Source organism: Pleurodeles waltl, chromosome 2_1 (genome assembly GCF_031143425.1).
Source record: "Pleurodeles waltl isolate 20211129_DDA chromosome 2_1, aPleWal1.hap1.20221129, whole genome shotgun sequence".
Taxonomy (NCBI): domain Eukaryota; kingdom Metazoa; phylum Chordata; class Amphibia; order Caudata; family Salamandridae; genus Pleurodeles; species Pleurodeles waltl.
The window spans coordinates 369,313,441-369,337,346 of NC_090438.1; the positions used below are offsets into that span (position 1 = coordinate 369,313,441).

The 23,906-nt window shown below is 48.2% G+C and overlaps 1 protein-coding gene across 2 annotated transcripts in view; it reads left to right on the forward strand.

Annotated features, from left to right (window-relative positions):
- Positions 1–23,243, forward strand: part of LOC138258864 (uncharacterized) — an 87,191-nt gene extending 63,948 nt beyond the window's left edge. For both annotated transcript variants that reach the window (XM_069206164.1, XM_069206173.1), the window contains exon 7: positions 22,615–23,243. In XM_069206164.1, the coding sequence (XP_069062265.1) occupies positions 22,615–22,746 (132 nt within the window). In that variant the 3' untranslated portion in view covers positions 22,747–23,243. The remainder of the gene's footprint in view (positions 1–22,614) is intronic.
- Positions 23,244–23,906: the final 663 nt, after the last annotated feature.

The following is a 23,906-nucleotide window of genomic DNA, read 5'->3' on the forward strand; positions in this document are numbered from 1 at the left end:
AAATGATCAGCAACACATAAGGCTCTCAGTGAGAGAGTATGAGCCCAATGACAGAATCTCAAATCTCTTCTTCTCAATATCACCGTTCATAACGAAGTAAGATCTAATCTGTCTGTCTCCCCCTCTGTCACGTTGTTATATTAAAGTTTCCTAAGCCATCCCCCAATTTCCAATTGGTCAATTAATTGTATGTTATTACTCTACCCAATAATGTCCCTTTACCAAATCTATGAATTCTAATATTTCACAGTTCACATGTCATTGATTAGTCTGCTTTACAATGTTCTCATCGGCTCGTCAGGTATCAATTTTGTTGCATCTTCATCTCCAGTCAGTGTCTTCATTGTTCGCGTCCTGGGAAAGAGCCCTTTGCACACTTTACAGACATTTTGTTACTTTATGAGAGAACTCATCTCCTGTCCATCGGTTCCTATAGAAAGCTTCTGCTAAGCATTTTATTAAAACAATGAGCATTTCATAGTTAGTTCACTCTGTCAGCATTTTGTATTAAACAGTAAGAAATACAATTTTTGCATGAGGCCTGGCAAACGAGGCCAAAGCACTCGCTAAGTTAAGGCCTACTATTAATTAAGCAATAACATAATTCATATCCTTTAGTATGGCATATTATTACATTAATCTAATCCATTTTCAATATTTCAGGTGGATTAATTATATTTAAGTACATTTCGTGAACACTGGAGGCCATTCTTCAAGGTCACAATTTTAAATGTGCACTTTATTTTCTACGTTATTCATTTTCCTACATAAGTCATTATGCAATATACATAAACATTCATTAAAAATTTCTAATTAAGACATCTGTGTTATCAATAGTGTGAAACCCTGGTGGTATTGGGGAGCATTTATGCCTCAAATCAGGACCACTTTACATTCTTGGCATCTCTCTCGATGCAGATGAGCTGGTGGACCGAGGGGATACTGCTCCGGGGGGGGGGGACTTTAATTGTGTGCCGGACACTATATTATACTGCTCAACTCTACCCTTGCCCAGGGCGCAGGCAAATAGGACGACAGAGGGGAAGAGGGAAGTGATGATACACTGGAACGTGGAAGTCATGTAACACACACAGCCCACCCACAACAGGGATTACTCCTAATATTTTGGCATGTATCAATTGCATACCAGGTTAGACAGGTATATCTGCTCCAGGGAACTCTGCTGATATGTTAAACACACTGAATACCTGGGCAGAATGTTGTCGGACCCCAGCGCCCTCATGCTGACCCTACACCCAGTTGATGAACGCCCTGCTAAACCAACCTGGTGCCTACAGTGGCAGCCCTCAAGAATGTGCCTTTCCAGGTAATGCTGCACAACCGAATGGTCCACTACTCTGAGGAAAATTCAAGTACAGCATCAGACAAACTAGTGACCACTGACCCTCGGGTAGGTCGCTCCCCTGCTCACGCAGCGCCTCCAGTCCCTGACTGCCTTCCTCTCCTGTGAATGTGCTCACCCCCTTCTTGCCCGTGTACCCCGAGTGCTTGAGCTTGTGCTGGTGCTGACTGAAATCCCTTTTTTCTCCTTGTATCCCATGCGTGTGCCCCAGAGTGACTGAAATTCCCCTTTTCTCTCCTTGTATCCCGTGCGTGTGCCCCCGAGTGCCGTGCGCCGTCCTCCCCTCTCAGCCCCTCCTTTTTTTTAGTAGTTTTAGTAGGCTCTTGTTCCCCTTTCGCCGTCTTGCCGCTTTTCCCGCCGCTCCTACCGCGCTTTTCCCGCCGTTTTTTGCCGCTCTTTTTTGCCGCTCTTTTTTTGCCGCTTCCAGTTCCCCTGCCCGCCCACCTCCCGCCTCCCAGCTGACCCCGCCTCCCCACCTACCCCTTAAATGGCGGCCGCTGCGAGGCAGAGGTAGCGACCACTGACCCTCGGGTAGGTCGCTCCCCTGCTCACGCAGCGCCTCCAGTCCCTGACTGCCTTCCTCTCCTGTGAGTGTGCTCACCCCCTTCTTGCCCGTGTACCCCGAGTGCTTGAGCTTGTGCTGGTGCTGACTGAAATCCCTTTTTTCTCCTTGTATCCCATGCGTGTGCCCCCGAGTGACTGAAATTCCCCTTTTCTCTCCTTGTATCCCGTGCGTGTGCCCCCGAGTGCCGTGCGCCGTCCTCCCCTCTCAGCCCCTCCTTTTTTTTAGTAGTTTTAGTAGGCTCTTGTTCCCCTTTCGCCGTCTTGCCGCTTTTCCCGCCGCTCCTACCGCGCTTTTCCCGCCGTTTTTTGCCGCTCTTTTTTGCCGCTCTTTTTTGCCGCTCTTTTTTTGCCGCTTCCAGTTCCCCTGCCCGCCCACCTCCCGCCTCCCAGCTGACCCCGCCTCCCCACCTACCCCTTAAATGGCGGCCGCTGCGAGGCAGAGGTAGCGACCACTGACCCTCGGGTAGGTCGCTCCCCTGCTCACGCAGCGCCTCCAGTCCCTGACTGCCTTCCTCTCCTGTGAGTGTGCTCACCCCCTTCTTGCCCGTGTACCCCGAGTGCTTGAGCTTGTGCTGGTGCTGACTGAAATCCCTTTTTTCTCCTTGTATCCCATGCGTGTGCCCCCGAGTGACTGAAATTCCCCTTTTCTCTCCTTGTATCCCGTGCGTGTGCCCCCGAGTGCCGTGCGCCGTCCTCCCCTCTCAGCCCCTCCTTTTTTTTAGTAGTTTTAGTAGGCTCTTGTTCCCCTTTCGCCGTCTTGCCGCTTTTCCCGCCGCTCCTACCGCGCTTTTCCCGCCGTTTTTTGCCGCTCTTTTTTGCCGCTCTTTTTTGCCGCTCTTTTTTTTTTTTGCCGCTTCCAGTTCCCCTGCCCGCCCACCTCCCGCCTCCCAGCTGACCCCGCCTCCCCACCTACCCCTTAAATGGCGGCCGCTGCGAGGCAGAGGTAGCGACCACTGACCCTCGGGTAGGTCGCTCCCCTGCTCACGCAGCGCCTCCAGTCCCTGACTGCCTTCCTCTCCTGTGAGTGTGCTCACCCCCTTCTTGCCCGTGTACCCCGAGTGCTTGAGCTTGTGCTGGTGCTGACTGAAATCCCTTTTTTCTCCTTGTATCCCATGCGTGTGCCCCCGAGTGACTGAAATTCCCCTTTTCTCTCCTTGTATCCCGTGCGTGTGCCCCCGAGTGCTGTGCGCCGTCCTCCCCTCTCAGCCCCTCCTTTTTTTTAGTAGTTTTAGTAGGCTCTTGTTCCCCTTTCGCCGTCTTGCCGCTTTTCCCGCTGCTCCTACCGCGCTTTTCCCGCCGTTTTTTGCCGCTCTTTTTTGCCGCTCTTTTTTGCCGCTCTTTTTTTTTTTTGCCGCTTCCAGTTCCCCTGCCCGCCCACCTCCCGCCTCCCAGCTGACCCCGCCTCCCCACCTACCCCTTAAATGGCGGCCGCTGCGAGGCCGCGCAGCGGACGCGCGCAGCGGGCGCGCCGCTGGCGCGCCAAAGGCGCGCCTAAGGCAAGCCCGTCTGCGCCCGTCCGCGCCTGGACCGCGCCTAGTGGCCGAACCCCTGGCCCCCGCGCCCCCCGCTTGACCTATGACTCCGCCACCCTCGCCAACCTCAACCCCGGCCGCGCGCCGGGCTGCTACCGCGCCACCCCCAAACGTACCCACGGACCCTTCACCTGCAGCAACTGCCGCTTCACCTGCCTACGGACCCACACCGCCACCACCAAGAACGACGCCCTCGGAAGCAACCTCGAATGCATCCTGGTCAACACCCGCTCCGTCCACAGGCACGCCATCGAACTATGGAACCTCATCAACTCAACGAACCCAGACATCGCCTTCCTCACCGAGACCTGGATGAACCCCTCCTCGGCACCCGACATCGCCATAGCCATCCCCGACGGCTACAAAATCATCCGGAGAGACCGCTTCAACCGCACCGGAGGAGGCATCGCCATCGCACACAAAAGCTCCATCAGCATCTCGACCCACACCGACAACTCACTTCCCGACGCCGAACACCTCCACTTCGCGATCCACATCGACCCCAAGACAACCCTAAGAGGCACCCTCATGTACAGACCACCAGGACCCCGCACCAAGTTCAGCGAAGACATCGCAGACTTCGTCAACCCCCACGCACTCTCATCCACCGACTACATCCTCCTAGGAGACCTCAACTTTTACCTGGAGAACCACACCGACAACAACACCACCGCCGTTCTAGACAACCTCGCCAACCTGGGACTGAAACAACTGGTCAACACCCCCACCCACTACGCCGGACACACGCTCGACCCCATCTTCTCCTCAAGCAAACACATCACCTTCAGCCACACCACCGAACTCACATGGTCGGACCACAGCTGCGTCCACTTCAGCTTCAAGAAAACCACCGTGCATCACCACACCCGGCAACCACCAAAAAGATACTGGAACCGAATCACCACAGAACAACTCGCAGCAACGCTCTCCCTGAACCAACCCACCAGCACCAGCAACCCCAACGAGGCCGCCAACAACCTCACCAACTGGATCTCCGACTGCGCCAACCTCCTGGCCCCTCTGAAGACCCAAACCAACACCAACAACCACAAGAAAAACTCCTGGTTCACCACCGAACTCAAAAACTCCAAGAAAGAATGCCGCCTCCGCGAGAAGACATGGCGCCTCAACCCGACAGAGGAAAACCTGACAGCTCTCAAGGACACCACCCGCCAACACCACCAACGCCTCCGCACCGCACGAAAAACAGCCTACCAGAACAGACTTGACAACAACGCCCACAACAGCAAGGAACTTTTTGGCATCATCAAAGAGCTCTCCAACCCGGACGCAGAAACCAACCCCATCCCTCCCTCACAGGACCTCTGCGACTCCCTTGCGACCTTCTTCCACCGTAAGATTGCCGACATCTACAACAGCTTCACGACCACCAACATGAACCCGCCCCCGGAAGCCGCAAACGACATCTCCACCATCCTCGCCTGGAACCCTACCACCACCGAGGAAACCACCCGCGTCATGAACTCGATCCACTCGGGATCACCCTCCGACCCCTGTCCTCACCACATTTACAACAAGGCCGACAACATCATCGCACCCCACCTCCGAGACGTCATCAACGCCTCCCTCACCACTGCTACCTTCCCTGAAAGCTGGAAACACGCAGAACTCAACGCCCTCCTGAAGAAACCTACAGCAGACCCCACCGAACTCAAAAACTTCCGGCCTATCTCCCTCCTACCGTTCCCCGCCAAAGTGATTGAGAAAATCGTCAACGCTCAACTCACCGCCGCCCTGGAAACCTCCGACTCCCTCGACTCCACTCAGTTCGGATTCAGGGCCAACCACAGCACCGAAACCGCCCTCATCGCAGCCACGGACGACATCCGAGCCCTGACCGACAAGGGTGAAACCGTGGCCCTCATTCTCCTGGATCTCTCTGCAGCCTTCGACACGGTCTGCCACCGCACCCTGATAGACCGCCTCTGCAGCGCCGGCATCGGAGGCAAGGCCCTGGAATGGGTCATCTCCTTCCTCTCCGGAAGGACCCAGAGAGTCCGCCTCCCCCCCTTCAGATCCGCAGCCACGGAGATCATCTGCGGCGTACCCCAAGGATCCTCCCTCAGCCCCACCCTATTCAACGTCTACATGACCCCCCTGGCAAACATCGCACGCAAACACGGACTCGACATCATATCCTACGCCGACGACACCCAGCTCATCTTATCCCTCACCAACAACCCCACATCAGCAAGGACCAGACTGCACGACGGCATGAAGGAAGTAGCGACCTGGATGACAGACAGCCGACTGAAACTGAACACAGATAAAACGGAGGTCCTCATCCTCGGCCCTACCCCCTCCGCATGGGACGACTCCTGGTGGCCCCCCGCCCTAGGCAGCACTCCCCAACCGACCAACCACGCACGCAACCTCGGCTTCATCCTGGACTCCTCCCTCTCGATGACCAGACAGGTCAACTCGGTGACCTCAGCGTGCTTCAACACCCTCCGCATGCTCCGCAAGATCTTCCGCTGGATCCCCATCGACACCAGGAAGACCGTCACCCACGCCCTCGTCACCAGCCGCCTGGACTACGGGAACACTCTGTACGCCGGCATCACCACCAAGCTGCAGAGGAAACTTCAACGGATCCAGAACGCCGCAGCACGACTCATCCTGGACATACCTCGCCACCACCACATCTCCGGACACCTGAGAAAACTCCACTGGCTCCCGGTCAACAAGAGGATCACCTTCAGACTCCTCACCCACGCACACAAAGCCCTCTACAACCTCGGACCCAAACTCATCAACTCCCGCGTCTCCTTCTACTCCCCTCCGCGCACTCTGCGCTCCACCGGTCAGGCCTTGGCAGCCGTTCCCCGCATCCGCAAAACCACCGCCGGAGGAAAATCCTTCTCTTTTCTGGCAGCGAAGACCTGGAACTCCCTGCCCAGTCACCTTCGCGCCATACCCGAACACCTCCCCTTCAGAAGGCAGCTCAAGACCTGGCTCTTCGAGCACTGACCCCCTCCCCCCCAGCGCCTTGAGACCCTTATGGGTGAGTAGCGCGCTTTATAAATGTGATTGATTGATTGATTGATTGAGTGGAGTGGGAGGCTCTCAAGACAGTCGTCCTGGGACACTGAGGTAAATGGTGGGGCTCATCCAGGATCTTAACCAAGAATTGTCCCAGCTATGCACCACAGTGCATCCACTGGACAACATACAGGGCATAGACGGAAACCCTCACTAAACTGCTCGAAGCTCTGGAACAGTATAACACCACATTGAAATGGTTTCTCTGCCATGGTTATAGAGAATATGTGTCTCACGCACAAGAAGAGGAGGCTAGACCAGGACAGCTGCTGGCGTGACAAGGTTCGTATCTCAGGGTCCTCTGGTGACAGGGAGATGTGGAACTCTCAAGCCACCCGCTATTACCATTGCTACTGACAATGGGGACGGGGAGCCACTTGATCACCTCATTTTTTAAGGTGCTTAATAAGGCTGCTGGGGGCCCTAAGGGAACGCTTGGTGGCAGACCTTGGCAGGGATCTCCCAGACACTGAGTGAGGAAGGCTATTGGCCAAAAAAGTGTCATACAACACCAGACTGAAATACACACAGTATAAGTATACCCACTGGATGTACCTGACACCACACAGACTGAGGGCAATCTACGGCAGGAAACCACAGTTATGCCCACGCTGTATAACGCTGGACACAGAGTTCCTATACATGACCTGGGGTTGTGCACACATCCGGTGTTACTGGGACAAAGTACTCATGAAAATTAATACGACTCTAAGCCGCCCACTGGAGAAAACGGTAGAGACGTGCTTACTGTGTAACTTCCCAAGACCGAAACCCAAGAGAGTAGGGACCAGGTTTACAGATCAAGCCCTAATACTAGCTACAAAAAGGCAAGCGATGGCATGCAAAAAACTCTCAGGGCCGAGAGTTGAGACCTGGGTGAGAGATGTAACATTATGGTCCAGGGCAGAAGAAAGAGCTTAAACAAAGGGGTGACCCGGGGAGTACGCAGCCGCCCCATAGCAGACTTATAGAAAGAGATCACAGACGAATGGGAACACCCGATAGAGACAGGCAGAAAACGGGGGACAGACAGACTGATGGACACTACCGATTAGAAACAGGAACCAGGGTGTGAATGGTACCACTGGGAACGTCCTAAGAGAGGAAAGACTGGATGATAACTCCTGGGGCTTGTAGCACTTCCCCTTTTCCCTCCTACCCCTCCCACCCCGCACCTTCCGCTGCTAATTAATGTGTGTCTTGCCCGTCCTGCTGATCTGACCCCCCCTCCCCGCCGGGGAGGAGGGGAGTAGTTTGTTGTTATAATTTAGATAGGGAAATGCACACATATCCACCACTGCAGAGTAAGACTAAACAGTTTACTCCACATAGCATTTGAGTGTAGCCATCAGGTGAATGACTATAGCACAAAGACGCACATGAGAACCACATACTTCTGGGCATACACTGGGGTAAACCGGCACGCCCTCTGCACATCCTCCCGAACGATCGCGACATACCTCTAATGTCGTATGGTCGCAAAGTAAGAAAATTGTTTGGTGTACTTTTTTTTTTTGATAACCTAAATGACAATAAAGAAAAGTTTTTGTTTTTTTAAAGTGAGAACTTGATGATCGAAATATGTGAGCTGGTGTGTAGGCCTGACATTTGTGACTCGAACAGTAGAGCACTGTGACTTCTAAACAGTTAGCGGCTAATGCAAATGACTTACACTTGTCGGTCTATCTTCTGCGTTTTGTATGCAAAATGAAACAAATAAAAGTGGGTTGTTTATAAAAAATGGCTTACACTTGTGTTATATGTGTCATTCTGGGTCAGCCTGTTACAATGCTGGTCGTGGCATTCTATAGCCACAGGGGTCTAGTCATAAGGAGCTGTGAGATCCCAAGGGGGGATAGGTTTTCTGAAAATTGAGATGGACAGGCACAACGATGGAAAGAGATGGACAAGCCTCAATTGCTGCTTTAAACATTTTCCCACTTATAGACAGTCTAACACCCCCTTGATAAAGTTGAGAGATCTTTCGGATATCTTCGGTCAATTTCTATTCACAAATGACTGTTTCCTAGTTACCTTCATTTCTGTCTTGAAGTTCCCTCTTTTCCCAGAGTATTTTTCTCCTGTAACCTTCCAATGATGGGTTTAAAGTGTCAAACGTATACTCCAACTCACAAACCTGATCACTGGTTTTGACTCCATTTTTATTTCTGACAGTTTTAGCAGTACTTTAAGTGCCAGATGTAGGAACATTCCGAATTTGCAAGTCACAATTCGGAATGTTGGAACCATCTGCGACTCGCAAGGGGGTTGCAAAGGCCCACCTCATGAATAATCATGAGGTGGGTCGCAATTTACGACCCCCTTGCGAATGGCGGCCCTCAGAGGGATGGTGGCCTGCTGCGGACAGCAGACCACCATGTCTGTGACTGCTTTTTAATAAAGCAGTTTTTTTTTTTGTAATGCAGCCCGTTTTCCATAGGACCACTGCCTGCTCTGAAAAAATGTTTGCAGTGCCATTCACAACGGGGAAGGGGTCCCCCAGGTTACCGGATCGCAAAACGGGGTTTGTGCATTGCAAAGTGCTTTTTGCACGTCGCACGTGCAAAAAGCTTTGTACATCTGACCCTAAATTCTTACCTTTTTACATGGTCCGAGTGCTTTGTTATTCCTTCCAAAGTTTTACAGCATAGTATTACCTCAGGCAAAAGTCATCATCAAGTGTTCCTCTTTCAGCACTGGAAGGCGGGAAGCTCAGAACGCAAGGGTCACCTTTGTTGTTGGTATGTGGTATTATCCACAGGGACGTATAAATCTGTCACTTGTTTATATTGCTCATTGCAAGCCGATACCCTACAACCTCTAGAGACACTTTCGCTCCACTGGGAGATGGACCTAGGGACTCTAATTCCGGAACGGACCTAGGGACTCCAATTCCGGAACAAACCTGCCATTTTAGAGCATATCCCCAAGGTGTCAAGGAATTAGAGATTCAAATTAATCAGTTTCTACATCTCAAATAGAGCCTACCTTACTCCAGAATGAATTAACAGATATTTTGGTGCGACAGACAGCTCCTGCCCTAGATGTGGAATTGGGGGGCGCTAACCTTTTCCATATGTTGTGGGCATGCTCTCACTTAACATCATACTGGACAGAAGGCACCCGGCTACTAACATCATTAATGGATAGGAATTTCCCAGTAACACTGACCCACTGCATTTTACACTGGTTCCCCCACACTTCTAAAACCATAGTGACCATTGAATTTCAAGATTTAGGACTGAGCCTGGCTAAGCGCAAGATTACACGACATTGGAAGGACCCTAAGGGCCAGAACCTGCTAGTATGGCGCAAAGAGTTGGAAAGGTGGGTGAACTGCAAGGGCACACTGTTACAGAGGGAAGCACAGAGGAGATAAGCCAGATAGAAACAGCCCAGGCATGGGGGCTCATCATCAATAGCCTGAAGAATCCTGAGCCTCCAATCCGGGAGCCGTCATCTACGGCCTCTCCTAGATGAGATGAAATTCCACTTAACTTTAGAAGCTGATCAACACACAGCCTTGCGTTGCCACTAGGATTGCCCTGATGTGTCTTCTCAACATACATATCTCTTCATGGAACCGTGGGAAGCCTAATTGATTCCGGGGATCTACATTCCAAAACCCATTACAGTCAGTGAAAACTATTACACCGTCTCAGAGGGAAGGGAGGGATGGATTATGGGATAACGATATTGGGAACACGATATTGTCAGCCCAAAAAGGAATATTTTTGATCTTGTAAGATGTCACTCCATATCAAGTTGCAATGCACTGTTTCTTTGTCTACCAATAATCAATAAAATCTGTTTACAAAAAAAGTGTTCCTCTTTCAGAAATTTAAGAAGAGTTTTTGGTTGATGGAGAACCTAGGCATTCTTAAGTTAGAAACCTGCAGTACAGAAAGAGGAAAAGATATTCCACAGACCTAAATTACCCAACCCCAAAAAAAACATAAAACAATAATGCAGAGAGACCATAATGTCTTCAAAAAAAAGTATTGTACGAACTGTAATGCCTGTTCTCTTAGCATTTCCAAAGAAATATGTGCAATGGTCTCAGAATTTACTAGCTATTAATGTCTACTCTACAATCTCCTCTCACTCCTCTCACTCCTTCAGAAAAAAACTATGCAATGATACTTCCTACTTCTTCTGGGAATAATTGTGCTCTTTCTGCTGTAGAATAGTGCTAGAAAATCTCCATCCATCAAGTAATCTTCCCCTTTCTTGCTCGACATCCCAGCAAATTAATCTAACGGGAAGTGATCATGAAATGAAATACTTCTTACCTTTTCAGCTCACTGCCATCTCTGTCTTGCCCAACTTATGAAAGAAGTTGAAGCTAGCATTGCTGTCTATCTCTGTGCCCTGTTCAATCGTTCGTTGGCATCTGGCTTAGTTCCTAGTACAATAATGGAGTTAGAGGGATTGTGAACGGCTATATCACCTTCCTGTCCTAATGTAAGTAAATACAAATTAGATATAGGGAACCCTAACAAATCAAAAGGAACTGGATAGATTAGTCTAAAATACAGAAACCCCTACTTAAAATCTACAATGTGGTTTAAAAGGACACTTGCCGATATTTTGTCACATGCTTTATCATAGAGTCTCACAGGAAGAATGACAGTGCATCTGAATGGGCTCAACCTTAAAAGGAGCACTTGATGTTACATGTATAAGGGATCTAGCAAATAATAAAATTACATAATATTATTGGCGGGGTCCTCTGATAGGGTTAAAAAGAGAGAGCATGTGTAGAGATAATAATTACTTCAGCATCATAAGTCTGTAAGTCTACATGTTAAGGCTAGTATTTTTTTCCAAGGGGACACACACCTTATGTGCCTAATGCACATTGCCCAATCATCTGTGTATGTCACTATTGTGGAGGAACACCTGTAACATACATAGGCTCATGCATATATGTTCTCTTGGGGGAGTAAATCAGGGGTTCATTTCTGGTAGTTGAAGATTTCCGCTAAGAAGATTTTTTTGTGTCAGTGGTGTGGATCAAACAAGAATCCAAATTATTCAATCATGGAATCTGTTGGCATTGTGCACTGAAAAATATAGGCAATAGGAATAGACTCGACGGCACCCCTGTAAGAGATCCTGGTCACAAATTACTGGATTGGAATATGTGAAGCACACACTGCCCACTTAGAAAAATGAATTAATGCACCTAAAGATGGTCTGACCTACAACCAACTTTTCTAATCACAAGACAAATACACCATGGTAGAGGATTTTGAACATTGCTAAAAGGCCCAACAGGAGACTAGCACTAGTTAAGTCCACCAGAAGTCAAAGGTCACCATGTCTGAATCGGCCCTCATTGTGGTCCACATCCCTCAGAGTCCAGGAAATTATTTTCTAAATGGGATACAAGCTGATTGATGTCTGTCTTCACCATGGACTTGAAAGACAAGGGCAGATAACTGGATAATTTCTGGAATCTGACTGCTACAAGGTTATTCTTTAAGAGCAACGACCTTTAGCAGCAAAACCACTCCTTGATTTACAGTGATATTGGAAGAAATTAATTTTTTGCAGCATTTTTGGTTTGTAAGAAAAAGTAAAACAATTACAACCATTACTGAGAAAGGTGCAAAGTGCTTTAAAAGGTGCTCATTCTTCTGACGAGGTGCAAGCACCACTTTAGTAGCCCCTCATTACAAGTTCCCCATTAATTCTGCAGGGTGATTCTTGTTCTAGAGTTAACACTACCAGTTAGTAACTCCCCATGAGCTCGTTGGAATTACAAGTAAAACACCCTAGAATGGGGAAATCCTGATGTTTACCTCGGTTTACCCTGGTTCCAGGGATTTGAACACAGATATTTACCACCAGCTCTGAGCAGATGATGAGCATGCAAGGGGGGGCAGTGGGGCCAGGAAGGTTGGTTGGGGCTGCAGGGTCTTGGACGTTAGGAGGCAGTGCACTCTGTGGGAGGCACAGTCCCACTGTACTGCTGGATGAGTTGGTGGAGGGCAGGATGTAGGCAGGGAGAGAAAGTAAACGCAGCGTCAACCGATGCTCCACCCCCTAGAACATAGTACAAAAATTAAGAAAAAAGGTGGTTATTAATTTTTAAAGAATAAACTGAAATTTAGTGCATAAAAGCATGAAGTGCCAACTAGGGATATCTGGTCACAATAGACCGGGTAAAATCTAAACGTTCAGGCAGACCGCGATGGAACAAGGGTCAGAAACAGTCCCAGACAAGTCCTGCTGAACTTTTACTTTCTCAAGAACTGAGCCAAGAGTCCTGTTTGCAGGAAAGAAGTTTGGTGGGAACAAGCGGTGCATTGCTAGCGGTGTTCCGCGGGTGCAATGAGTCGGCCAGGCATCAGGAACGGGTGGAATGGAGCCTCATGGTCACGAGTGACGATGCTTGCTGTGCCGAGAGACGAACTTGCAGTGGCTAGCGCTGATTCTTCTGGCAAGTGGTGCAGGCCTGTTTGCAGTTGAAAAGAGTCCAAAAGCTCGATTTCAGGAAGCACAAACCACTTTCAAACACCCAAGACTGGAGAGAGGCCTCATAGCGGTCCGGAGCTGGTTGAAGACTGGCCCAGGGTATGTAGCAGGTGAGTTGAATGTCTTTTGTGTCCCTGAGACTTCAGAAAACAGGAGGCAAGCCAGCAGCCCTTGGGGTCACTCTGGGTTCAAGTGAAATGGGTCCAGTCTTTCCTCAGCAGAGCATAGGGCAGCAGGCATAAGGGCAACACAGCAGGAAAGCAGTTCTTCCAGAGCACCAGTCCATAGTGGCAGTCCTTGTTGCAGCGCAGCAGTCCTTCTTCCTGGCAGAGTCCTTCATAGCTCCAGCAGTGTACTGAGTTGGTAGGGTCAGCGGTCCAGTACTTATACCCAGTTGTGCCACTGAAGTGGGGGTGACTTCAAAGAAGGGACTTTGAAGTGCACATAGGTTCTTTCTTCCTACCCTGGGTCCAGACTCACTACAGAGGGGAAAGCAGTCATTTGTGGTGAAACAGGACACTACTTATTCAGCTGTATAAGCTATCTCCCCCCACCCCCATCCCGCCCAGGATGGGCCATCAGGATGATGATGGCCCTTCAGTCACACTTAAGGTCTCTTTGTGTGTGGCTGCCTAGATGTAATGTGTAAAGTCTAGTTGTCACTCTACCCCACACGCGTATTGGCGACAAGCTGCAGGCACACAGGACTAAGAGCAGGAAAATGCCAACTTTGTTAAAGTGGCATTTTCAAAACTGTTACAATAAATCTACCTGCACCATTAAAGAGGATTTATTATAACAATTCAATTGTACTAAACATGATATATCTACTCCTTCTCAAGTAAGAATTACAGCTTATTAAATGTATTACAGCTTATTAAATGTAATAAGGAATCCCCAATGTTATCTTATAGGAGGAGTAGGCCTCACAATAGTGAAAAACGAATCTGGGAGTTTTTTCCCTACCAAGACAGGTAAAACTTAAAAGAAAATGTCCTGCCTTTTAATTACTTAGCACCCTGCCCTATGGGCTGAGTTATATGTTAGAAAAGGGGAGTTGAAGGCTTAGCAAGAGGTTTAAAATGCCAAGTTGGCATTGCAATATAACTGCACAAACAGGCTCTGTTGTGGCAGGGCTGCGACATGTTTAAGAAATACTTGAGGGGTGGGACAAGCAGTGCTGCAATCCCACTAGTAGCATTTCATTTACAGACCCTGGGCACATGTAGTGCACTTTACTAGGGACGTATAAGTAAATTAAATGTGACAATTGTGGATGTACCACTCAAACCATGTTTAGGGGAGACAGCACATGCATTTTAGCACTGGTCAGCAGTGGTAAAGTGCTCAGAGTCCTAAGGCCAACAAAATGAAATGAGCAAAAAGGTGAGGCAAATAGGCATAACGTTTGGGGGAAGACCACCCTAAGGCTGTCAGGTCTAACATGTGTCCCCCATACTGAAATTGGAAAGAGCTACCCAACCTCCTGCCCATCACTAAGGTGGAAGAACCTAGACAGACCATCAGCATTGCCATAGTCTGACCCAGGTCTTTGTTCCACTGTAAAGTCTATACCTTGTATGAGATGGACCACCTCAACAATTTTGGATTCTCACCCATCATTTGTATTAGCTACCTAAGGGGCCAGTGGTCTGTCTGAATCCGGAAGTGAGTCCCAAGCAGGTATGGTCTCAACTTCTTCAGTGCCCAGACCATTGCAAAGGCTTCACTTTCAATAGCACTGTACCTACGTTACCTGGAAAATAACCTCGTAGAGATGAAAGCTACAGGTTGGTCTAGGCCCTCATTATTAAGCTGTGCAAGTACTGCCTCTGTGCCATGCTCTGAGGCATCGGTTTGAACAATGAGCACAGGGGCTGTGTGCATAGCCTGCTTTAGGGAGTCAAATGCTCAGGGGCCTTGTGCATAGGGGCTGCACACATAGCCTGCTTTAAGAAGTCAAACTTTTATTGTATGCCTCTCTCCAAATCATATTCCGGGTTTGCTTCTTCGAAGTCAGCTCTGTCAAAGGGGCAACAATGGTGACATGTTCCTTGACAAACCTCCTATAGGAACCTGTGAGGCCTAAGAAGGTTCTCACCTCAGTTTGGGCTTTTGGGGTGCTCCCAGGCCATGATAGTCTCTATCTTGGCCTGGAAGGGGCTGCATGTTACCCCTGCCCACCAAGTGTCCAAGTACACCACAGACACCTGCCCTATCTGGCACTCACTGGCCTTGATAGTCAGGCATGCCAGTTGCAGGGCCTGAAGCACTTAGTGCAGGTGAAATAGGTGGTCCTGCCAACTGCTAATGAAGACAGCTGTCATATACGTAAGCAGCACTGATGGCCTCGATCCTAATAACAACTTGGTTCACCAGCATCTGGAAGGTGGCAGGGGAATTCTTGAGTCCAAAGGGCATCACTTTGAACTGCTCATGGCCCTCTGGAGTGAAGAAAGCTGACTTTTCCTTGGCACCTTCAACTAGGGCAATCTGCCAGTATCCTGAAGTAAGATCAAAAGTACTCAGGAACTGAGCAGCACCTAATCTGTCAATCAGCTCATCAGCCCAGGGAATGGGATGAGCATCAGTCTGGGTGACTGAATTGAGCCCCTGTAATCTACACAGAACCTGAATTGAGGTGTAGTGCCTGCTGAGGCAGTTTTGGGAACAGGCCCACAGGGTTGGACCAGGGGCTACAGGAGCGTTCATCACCCCCAATTCCAGCATCTTAGAAACATCTCTGATGTTGGCCCTCTCCTTGTCAGACAGCCTATCAATTTTATCATTGACCGGTGGGGGCATTTCCTGTGTCGATATTATGGGTACACAGGTCGGTATTCCCAGGAGTGAGGGAAAACAGAGAGGAGAATTGCCCCAGCAACTGGCGCTCCACGTGTTCCATCACTCACACTTTCTGCCCAGGCTGTAACTCCACAAGGCTAGCCATTTGGTTGTACAACTGCTTTATTACCTCCTGGCAGGCCTCTAAGTTGTCACAAGCTTGCTTCTACAACTTGGCCATCTGATTTCTGAAGGCTAGTATGTAGCTAACAACATGTTGGTGGGTGGTGGGGTTCTTGGGAGCTTGCCCCCACTCCTCCCTCACCAGACTGAGACGTCCCCTTACAGGATGACCAAACAGAAGCTAAAAAGGGATGAATCCACCCCCTTCTGTGGTACCTCTCTGTAAGCATAGAGAAGACATGGCAAGAGGACGTTCCACTTACACCTCAAGTAGGCTCTTGATCATGCCTTTTGAGGGTCTTGATGAATCTCACAACAATCCCATTTGTTTGTGAGTGGTAGGGTTTGGAGAATGTCTAAGCAACTCCCCACTCCTTTCACATTGACTGCATATAAGCAGACATGAAGCTGGTGCCCCTGTCAGTCACCACTTCCCTGGGGAAACCCACCCAGGTAACAATCCGGATTAGAGACTTAGCTACCGCAGGTACAGTTGCATTTCTCAGAGGTATGGCCTCTGGGTATCTTGTAGCTTGATCCACCCAAACCAGGATAAACGTGCAGCCAGAGGCTGTCTGGGGATCAATAGGCCCAACAATGTCAATGCCCAGCCTTTTAAAGGGATTGCCAATGACAGGTAAGAGATTCAGAGGAGCTTTCAGCTTCTGCCCTGTCTTCCCATTGGCCTGGCATGTCATGCAGGTCATACAGAAGATCTCTGAGGAAATCTTCATCCAGGGTCAGTAAAAATGAAGGACAAGCCTGACAAAGTTTTTGCCCATAACATTGGAGGACCACAAATGCCCTTGTTGCCCCATGCACAGATGCCTTAGACTCACTATACAGGAGGTTGTCCTCCCAGTAAATGCAGTGACTACCAGAGGCATCACTTTCTGCCTGGGCTTTGGTCTGTTGCCTCATACCCTCCAAGGCTGTGTACTCCCTCTGCACCTTGCATCATTTTTCCTGGTGGATCCCCCTTCCATTTGCCATCTAGCAAGTTTCAGCAGATCACCAAGGGAAGCTATGTCCTCTCCACTGAGCTCCGGGGCCACCTTCTCCGGCGCAACATTCACCTTAGCTTGGAGACATTCAAGGTCTGGTTTCCCATGTCCCTTGCTCTTTCACTTTTTGGCAGCTGTCTGGGCCATTCTTTCAGGCTCCTTACTTCCTTGACTCCCTTTCTGGGCATCCATGGACCTGGTGGTTGCACACACCGACTCAGGCAACCCCAACATTTCCAGGTGTAACTTTCTTCCAGGTAGTGTGCTCAACGTCATTTCCTAACAAACAATCCACAAGCATGGCAGGGCTCATTGCAACTTTTAGAAGACCTGGGGCTCCATAACTCAAATGGAACAAGGGCCACTGGATAGTGACCATCACAGTTCTCTGCTAATAGAACCTGATGGAATGTATAGGGTAAAATCTGTTCTGGGGCCACCAGCAGACTCCTTACCATAATCATACTGACACCTGTGTCCCTCAGAGTGTTAGACCTGGCAGCTCTTGGCGTGGTTTCACTGTACTTTTTTTGCTTCTGACCCCCTAGTTTTAAATATCATGCTGTAATTAGTTGTTGCTGGTTTTGATACTCTAGACACTTTACCACTGCTAACCAGTGCTAAAGTTCAAGTTTCTGTCTAAAGGATATTGGTAATTTGGTTTCCATGATTGCCACATTTGATTTACTGGTAAGTCCCTAGTAAAGTGCACTATGTGTGCCCAGGGTCGGTAAATCAAATGCTACAAGTGGGCCTGCAGCACTGATTGTCCCTTAGTAGCCCAATGGGCAGACTGCAGTGTGTTTAAAAAGTAGGACATGTGCTAGTGTATTTTACATGTCCTCGTAGTGAGGTACTGCCAAATTGTTTTTTCACTATTGCAAGGCCTATCCCTCCAATAGGTTAACATGGGGATTGCCTTTAAGTATATTTTAAGTGCAGTTTTCTATTTGGAGCAGATAGAGATATGGAGGCTGGGGGCTCTGAACTCACAATTTTAAACTACATCTTTTGGTGAAGTTGGTTTTTAAATTATCTGTTTGTAAATGCCACTTTTAGAAAGTAGGCATTTTCATTATGACCCCGGTGGTCGGTTTTAATGTGGCGATAGTACTGCCAACAGGCTGGCGCAACATACCGCCACATTATGACATTGGCGGGTAGGCTTCAGCCAACCCACCAATATATAACACCAACCGCCATGGCGGTAGCAGCCGCCGGGCCGGAAATAACAATCTCCATCCCAGCGGGCGCTACTGTACTGCCGGTGGCATTTTGACCCTGCCTTCCGCCATGGTTTTTGTGGCGTTCGTAACGTCACGAAAACCATGGTGGTGGGTCCTACCTGTGACAGAGAATTCCTTCCCTGTCACTGGTAGGAGGCCCATCTATCCCCCAACACTCCCTAGACAACCCCCACCCACCCTCCATCCACGCTCCCCCATTCTTATCCCCCCATACACACACACACTTGCAGGCACACATCACACTTTCACACATTCACTCACACAGGCATACACGCATTCATACATGCATGCATCCATTCATTTACGCACACATCCATACACACATTCATAGTGACACACAGACACGCATTCACATTTCCATTCATACACACATTCTCACACATGCACACACACACGCAAACATCACTACACACACAATCGCAGTCATGCACACACTCACACATTCATGCACACACCCCCACACACACACAAAACACCCCCCTCCCCTGTCAGAAACCCAACTTACCTGCATCCAGGGGGTCTTCCGGTAGGGGACGGGACGGGCACTGCTACTGCCAGCAGCGCCCGCCAGCAGAACACCACCAGGCCGTATTATTTGACATAATACAGCAGGCGGCGGACTACTGGCGTGGCGCTACTGGTGGTAGCAGCGCCACCTTAACACCGTCCACCAGTATGGCCACAGCCGGATTTCCACCCTTCTTGTGGCGGAAATCCAGCTGTGGTCATGATTTGGCAGACGGATGTTAGCTGCGGCAACGGTCTTTTGGCGGCCGTTGCCATGGCGGTAAGCGACTTTTACCACCATTATCATAATTAGGGCCTATGTGCCTCTGCATGGCTGCTGAATACATGTCTGGGTCAGACTGACAGTTGGGCTGTTTGTGAATTCACTCTAGACAGTGACACAAAGGGAGCTGCGGTGTGTCCTGCATATCCTGATGAGTCTTCCTGAGCTAGAGTGGGAGGGAGAACCTGTCACCTGCACTTTAAAGGGCTCTGCCTGCCCTCGCACAATACAGACTCCAACCCCCTAGAGTGTGTCTTGGGCAGGGCAAGGAAGAGGTGGGGTCTGGCATACTACAAAGACTTTCCTTTGAAGATTGCCTACTTCAAAGGCAGAAAGGAGTATAAGTTTTGGACTGCTGACCTCACAACTTTAGATTACTTCTGGATCAAGAGGACTCTCTGCCAAGGAGAGCAGCTTGATGTGTGAGGAGGACCTGACACTCTGCCTGTTGATTTGCTGTGCTGGCCTGCTGCTGCTGCTTCTGCCTGAAGATGGAAGGGACTGGACTTGGCTTTCTGAAGACCTGCTTTCTCTAAAGGCTTGGTTTCCTCCAAGGGCTTGGAATGAGCTTGCCCCCTGTTCTTAAGTCTTAGGGACATCAAAAATTTTATTTGCCAGTGCCCGGGATCTTCTGCTGAGAGTCCTGACTTTCTAAGTGGTGCCAAATCCAGACCCTGGGCCCTTAGAAGTGGAAGCTGGTAACTTGTTGGGGAAAATTCAAGCACTGCAAAATTCGATTCAGCTCCTGCCTTGCAGCTGGAGAATCAACACAGCGCCTGTTCTCAACGCAGACCCTTCGCACACTGCGTCAGAATTTTTCAGGCATTGGCCCTGGGTGTCAAAATCTTCAACATCACCACATGGATCTGAGACTGCTTGTCCAGAAATCAATGCATCCCTTCCCTGAAGAGGAAAGAATCGATGCATTGCTTACCTGGATCGATGCACAACCTCACTTGCGAGTAAGGAATCGACGCCTCGCTTGCTTTTCCAATGCACGCTCACCCATGCGGCTTTATTTTTGAGGCATACCAGGTACTTTGTGCTAAACAACGCATCCATTGATTTCTATGGATTAAGCCTCTTTTTTACTTTAAAAATTCATATCTTTGCTTGTGCATGTTGGATTTTTGTCATTTTGGTCTTGTTTAATTTAGATAAATATTGGCTATTGTTCTAAACTAAAGTGGAGTCATTTTGTGGTGTTTCACTGTGTTACTGTGTGTGTTAGTACAAATACTTTACACATTGCTGCTGAGATAAGCCTGACTGATTGTGCCAAGCTACCAAGGGCGTGAGCGAGGCTTATCTGGGCTGTGTATCTCCCTTACCCTGATGGGAGTGAGGGTCCCTACTTGGACAGGGTGTAAACTGACTGCCAGCTAGGGACCCCATTTCTAACACAGAGCCTCAACACCTTCCCCATTAATGGTCTCCCACTCCCTATACTTTGCAGTGTTGTAAGGCACATGGGTTTTTGGGACCATCTCCACATCACCCAGGGACACTAAGTTAACCTCACAGAGTTCCCCCAAACTAGCTGGGACAAACTCCTCCACAAGCACTACACTCACCACCCAGGTGTCTTTCCTCCAGGGGAAGGATGTGCCTCTTGTGGCAATGGGGTTCCCCCTTGTAGTGCCCATACTTGAAACACTCATAGCACTTAGGGTTTTTGCTCTGACTCTTGTCTGGGAAGCTTTTTTTGTAGTGGCTAGATTGGGAATGGGTCCCTTTCCGCTGTGAACTTGAACTGTTTTGGGGGCCCTGAGAGAACTTCTCCTTTTTACCCCCCTCCTTCTAGTGGCAACCCTGACCACCCTTTAAGGAGTCCCCCCTTGATGCCTTCTTGGACATACCGGTGCTGACCCAGATACCCGCCTCCTCAGCAAGCTTTCAGGGTCAGTCAGCTTGCTATCAACCAGGTGTTGGAGCAGTTCTGGAAAACAAGTATCTAGCATGTGCTCCATAAAAATTAAGTTGTACAGCCCAGTATAATCATCAACCTTGCTGCCCCTCATGTGGCCTTTCAGTGCCTTGCTTGCATAGTCAAGGAAATCCACCCAGGTTTGTGATGAGATTATGTAGCTGCACCTGAATCTCTGCCTATATTTCTCAGGGGTCAAACCTAATTTGCTGACGAGCAGTGCAGTGTGTTTGTTCCTATACCTCCAGTGTTAAGAGTGTGTCCTTCTCCACTGTTGGCATGTATCTCAACAAGCTACCTCACCCCCCAAGGACTCTTCAGGAACCTTGTGCACCCTTAGAGCCACTTTACATGCTACGAACCATTTAACTATGTCATCCCCTACCACATAACTGGGCACCAAATATTTTGGGATGCAGACCCTTACTTCACCAGTGGACACTGTCGATATGCTGCCACCATTGCTGCTGGATTCGACTTTCATGGCTTGAATGTCCAGCTGCCTAAGGCGCAACTTATAAGTGATTCGATTTTCCTCCATGGCCAGCCTCTTCCAGAGTTTGCTTACTTTCCATTTTCAATTTGGCAAGTGCTACTTTTAAGTTCCTCTTCTTCCTCCTGTCCTCCAGCTCCTCTGGGGACAGGCTCCTGGATGGCACACTGCTCCCCGCACGTGGGTGGACTTCCAGTCCTGGGAGGATGTTTTCCCCCTCCTCAACAGGTTGCATGTCAAGAACCCCTGGCAAGTACTGTTCCAACTTCTCCTCATTTTCTGACCCCTCCTCCACATGGTCTATGTGGGTCTGGTAGGCCTCTGCCCATGATCTCAAAGCCTTCTGTAGCTCAGCTTACCTAGAACTCTTTTTAGCAAGCAACCTCGCCTCCTGGCAGAATCCCTTGAGCTGGGCCACTGTGTAGCTCTCTAGTTTGTCCAGTCAAACTCCATCTTGGCAGGTGAGGTCACAGACACAATACAACCTTATTGTTGAGGTCTTACAGGGCTTTCATCAATATAAAAAATGTATTGTGTGTACATGTGCTCCTTGTGAAAGGGTAGGATTCCGTCACTAACAGTGAAGTTAGCAGATAAATTAAAAAGGGCTGACCTGGTGCCCCATGCTATGTGCTGTAGTGGATAGAAGAACAATGTGAATGACACAACAATATACCTATGAGGAGGGCTGGCTGAACGCTCATGTAAATTTATATTAAGTAAATACTATTTACTATTCTGATGGTGATAAGAGCTGGGTGTGTGAACGGGCATGACAAGAGTTGCAAGGAGGCTGCAGTTCAAAGAAAATAAGACTTGTTTGGGGCTGACTTTTGACCCTCAGATTTTCTACTGGCTACTAGATTTAGGCATGGGAAGAAAAGGCTGACAAGGTAAGATAAAAGGGGTAGCTGTATGATTCATCCAGATGATCAGCAACATCTAAGAATCTTTGAGGTATTTTATAAATGTAGTGGTGCCTTCGGATAGGAAAATAAGGCAAATGCGGTATTACACTCAAAACGGGGAATAAGAGATTGGATAATATATATTTCAGTAAATGCATGATGGAGTTTTAAATGCATACGTATCAGCTGGACATAATGTTAAGAAAATAAAATTAAAACGTATTGATGTCTTCTTTTTCTGTCATAATCATTCACTTTTTTATTCTCTTACAGAAATTCAACGTACCAGAATTACCATGTGAAGACTATGAGCTCAATCCATATCCCTCAAATGACCATGTACAATTGTCCTCTAAACCATACGTGATGGGGCGTCCACAGGTCAAAAATCATTATGACTACTAAGGCTGGGGAATCGAAAGCATTTAAACATTTTCTGTAATTTCTAAAAACACATTAATACGATTTTCCATCTTAGACTTCACGAAGAAAGCAATGTTTTCTCCACCGAAAACTATCAGTTATACTCTTATTGAAATGCAGGTTCATCTATTATTTAATACTGGGAAAATACTCTGTACGTACCCATACGCAATCTTTCAAGTATGTGTTGCTATCTAACAAGTATTGATTCTTCTCAAGACACTTATGACATTAATAGCATGGTCCCTTCTTGCAGATATCCCTCCGGACGTTCTTCCATAATTGGCAGAGCATTTAACAGGGATGTTAAACCCTGCACTAGGGGAGTTTCTTGGGGCTTTTTAAGAACTATTTGGACTTCTCATGCACTACCCTTGACTATTTGATATTTTTTCTCTTTTACATAGAACGATCGCATATTTGATAGAACCCCAATATAAACAAAACTCTTGACAGAAATTAAAAGAGGATGCATAATGTTTTGCCTCATCTTCCTTTCTTTTCAAGTTAATTACGATGTTTTACATTTTATATATGTATAATCATTTTTAAAAAAACAAAGGTTACAGGGACGTTATAGTTACATTTTAAACGTACCAAACCATAGAAATTCACCAGTTATAGTTAGAGCTATCACAAGTAACTATAACTTGTGCCCTAAAGTAACTATAACTCGCGCCCCCACAATGCACAGTTTTTTCGTCAACATTTTTTATGACAAATATTACATTGATATTATCAAGGATGTTTTCAAAGATGTCATGAGTGCCGTAAGTTGTGAGGTAATTAACAGTGCATGGTGAGGGTGTGAATTATAAAGTTACCTTAGGGCACAAGTTATAGTTAGTTGAGATAACTATAACTATAACTGGTGAATTGCTATGGTTTGGTACATTTAAAATGTGAGCCTAATTATAACGTCTCTGTAACCTTTTTTTTTGTGAATTCCTATGATTTTTTTTAAATTCTATTTCAGAACTATAACATCTCTGTAACCTTTGTTTTTTCAGTGAATTTCTATGTTTTTTTAAACATATAGTAATATTACTGTATTTTAATCCAACCAACGCTGCGCACGCAGTTCACCAACCTCCTATAAGCACCCAACCTTGCACCGTGCATGTCCTTTACCTGTGCATAGG